Consider the following 3,220-nt stretch of genomic DNA (forward strand, 5'->3'; position numbering starts at 1 on the left):
ACTTACTTACTTACTTACTTACTTACTTACTTACTTACTTACTTACTTACTTACTTACTTACTTACTTACTTACTTACAGGTACTTCCTTCCTTACTTCCTTACTTCCTTCCTTACTTACTTACTTACTTACTTCTTACTTCTTACTTACTTACTTACTTACTTACTTACTTACTTACTAAGTTTGAAGACAAAGTTACAGAGACTGGGATGGACATATGCATATGAGGGGTAGTGGATATGTTGGACAAAGGCTGTTAGATATGGAGCTGCCAGGGAGGCAAAGAGGAAGATCACAGAAAAGAATTCTAGATCATAGAATCTGCAGCTGGTTGGTGTAACAGAGGAGGATGCAGCAGAGTATAATGGAGGCAGATGATGCACTAAAAGAAGAACCTCTAGAAAATAGAAAGTTCTGGTGATGTTTGATGCTTACTTGGTTCTAGTTCATCATTAAGGAAAGTTCTGGGGGTTGTAATGAGTTCAGTCGGGGGCCGAGGTCCCACAGTGAGTCTGAAGATGCGCCTCTCTTGCAGACCACAGTAGTGGTGGTGCAGGTTGCAGGAGTACAGGCCCTTATCAACAGGCTTCAAGTCAGCGATGAAGAGCGAGAAGTCTCCAAATGTGAACGCGTCCTCCGCCACGCTCATCTTCCTCTGACCGAACAAGGGTCCATAATCTCTTCGCTCTCCAGAGGCGTACAGGTCCACCAGGCGGTCGGCCTTATCAGGACGCACACCAGGGGGCTGGAAGTCCCAGTGAGCCACCTGCTGCTGGTCCTCCTGCAGACCCTCTCTCCAAAGTGACCGCCGGTTGACACAAGGCAACACTACTGAGCTGCCCAACAAGACCACGAACACAGTCTTCTCTCCGTCCCAGTACCGTTTCTCCCTCCGAGCTGCAGCATGGGAAAAGCTTTTATTTCCTGTTTCATTGACCATAACCCAGTGAAAAGAATTAATATAGATAGACTCACCTGACTTGGTGACATTGAGCTGGACCTGAACGGACTGGTGGATCTTGCAGTAATGATGGTGAAGATTACATGTGTACACCCCCTTGTCAGTAGCGACCACATCTGAAGTGGAAGAAAAACATCAAACCCTTATAGATATTAGTAATGACAGTAAAAATGTGTTAATAGACCTGCAGGATGGTAGAGGAGCCTCACTGTGGATGACAAGAGAGAAGTTTCCATCGGTGAAGGCGGTGTCTGGGATGGATATACGTCCCTTGTTGAAGCCATTGTAAACTCTCAGGTGGGCTCCGGGTGACATATCCACGACTCTCTCCACAGAGTATTCTGGACTGCTGCGGACCAAGTCCCAGTGCACTACCCTTTGACGGTCCTTGAGTCTGTCCCGGGTCCACACCATGCGGGGGCTTTGGCAGGGCAGGGAGACTGTCGAGCCTTCAGCAGCCGTGATGTTCTTGGCCTCCACCACGACACCGAGGCTGCTGCCACTCTGACCCCAGGCTGACAGCAAATGAACATCATGGTGGACACAGAAGGAAATTAATCTATTATGTGTTCATTGTTTATTTATTATTGCAGTGCGTAGAAAATAAGAATGTTTTACCTCCTGGCAAGAAGAGCACAGCAAGAACTGAAAAAGAGCAAAGCATTAAATAGTTAACTTTTGAAGGGTTTTATTTTAATTGCCTGCTGTAACTTTTGACGGATATAAAGCTGTTCACTGATTAGATCCTTAATACATTCAACACTCCTGCCATTAAAATAGTTTTAAGCTTCTTGATATCTACATCTGTGCTGACTAAAATATGTAAAGAAAAAAATGAGTCAGAGTTGAAACAGACAAAGGTTCAGCTGGAGGACAGTTTAAAGAAATAATGAAAAGAACCAAACACTCAAGGGGGAAAAAAAACTACATCTTTAAGGATCCATGAAGGAAAACAGTGAAACTCAAATAAACTGGGGGTAAACAATACATTATGGAACATTTTGTTATTTGCTTTTTCTCCTTCTGGAGATTTTCCTACAGCTCACTCGCTATTTCTGATCATTTCTTCCCACAGTGCTGTTTGGCTGTCTGTTTACTGAAAGGCCAGCGGAGATGCACACTGCCAAAGCATACAGAGCCTCTATTCATCCTGGCTGCTGTTGGCTTGTTACAGGGCCGTGATCCTGGAGGGATGAAGAAGAAGCAGGCTCTTATTTTGCTCACTTCACTCACACTGCCAGGAACCTGACCAAACACCTGTGTGTTTCCACTGGACTGGGAAAACAAGCACTACAATATATAAAAGCAATGTTTTTTGTGTTGTTATGCATCAAACGATGGAGTAAGTAATTAACAAATAATAAAAATAACAAATAAGAGTGGTCAGAATATTTGTAGCACTAAGAGCCTTTAAGGCAGACCTTTTAAAAGTAATACAAAACTAATTAACATAATGAAAGACACAGTAGATCAGTGGTCAGTGCCACAGTCTCATAACCCTGAGGTTGTAGGTTTGAGTCTGAGCTGCAACAGGACGAGCATCCGAAGTAAAAAATTAAAAATAACTATTGCTAGTTTATTTGTGCAAGTCAGCTTGCTGTGGTGACCCCTGGAGAACAGAGCAGCTTAAAAATAAAAATGACAACACACTGAAGGTCAGTGATGGTATTTATACTTTGAAGGGAAAAATAGTCACAGATGTTTGTCTGTACAGTTCTGTTAAAAATTTACAAGACAATCCTCTGAGGATCAGTTGAACCTGTAAAAGAAACGTGATGTAAAAGTGTTGAAACGAACGAATGTCAGATGCACAAAGCTGCTGTCTCACCACACTGCTTTAAGACCTAACAACATGCTGTTAAAYTACCTGTGATAATAACACGTGTTTAACAAATCCTGAACCCTACTAATCTCACRGGGAATCAGGAAAAGCAAATATAAAACAGAAAAAAACTTCACTTAGTCTGGATCATTTCTGTGATTTGTGTGATGGGTCTTGTCACAAGTTCAAATATGTAAAAAATAAATAAAAATCTTCAGCTCCAGACAGCCAAACATACAAAGATACATTTAAAAGCTTGAAGAGTTAATGCTGTGGCAACATTCAGGTGCGTATAAGAAGGGTGCTAATTTATTCATATGTGTATTGATTTCTAAGTTATCACCCAAGGTAATAATGTTTTTTTTGCCTGTACCTGTGTGTGTGTGTGTGTGTGTGTGTGTGTGTGTGTGTGTGTGTGTGTGTGTGTGTGTGTGTGT

At 42.1% G+C, this 3,220-nt stretch overlaps 1 protein-coding gene across 1 annotated transcript in view; it reads right to left on the reverse strand.

The window, feature by feature from the left end:
- LOC106519325 (matrix-remodeling-associated protein 8) overlaps positions 1–3,220 on the reverse strand; it is a 17,855-nt gene that overhangs the window by 7,877 nt on the left and 6,758 nt on the right. The window contains exons 2-5 of the mRNA XM_014010942.1: positions 1,580–1,606; positions 1,171–1,476; positions 976–1,077; positions 436–897 (exon numbers count right to left, since the gene is read on the reverse strand). Coding sequence (XP_013866396.1) covers positions 436–897; positions 976–1,077; positions 1,171–1,476; positions 1,580–1,606 — 897 coding nt within the window. The remainder of the gene's footprint in view (positions 1–435; positions 898–975; positions 1,078–1,170; positions 1,477–1,579; positions 1,607–3,220) is intronic.

This window comes from Austrofundulus limnaeus, unplaced genomic scaffold, assembly GCF_001266775.1.
Source record: "Austrofundulus limnaeus strain Quisiro unplaced genomic scaffold, Austrofundulus_limnaeus-1.0 Scaffold75, whole genome shotgun sequence".
Lineage (NCBI taxonomy): Eukaryota > Metazoa > Chordata > Actinopteri > Cyprinodontiformes > Rivulidae > Austrofundulus > Austrofundulus limnaeus.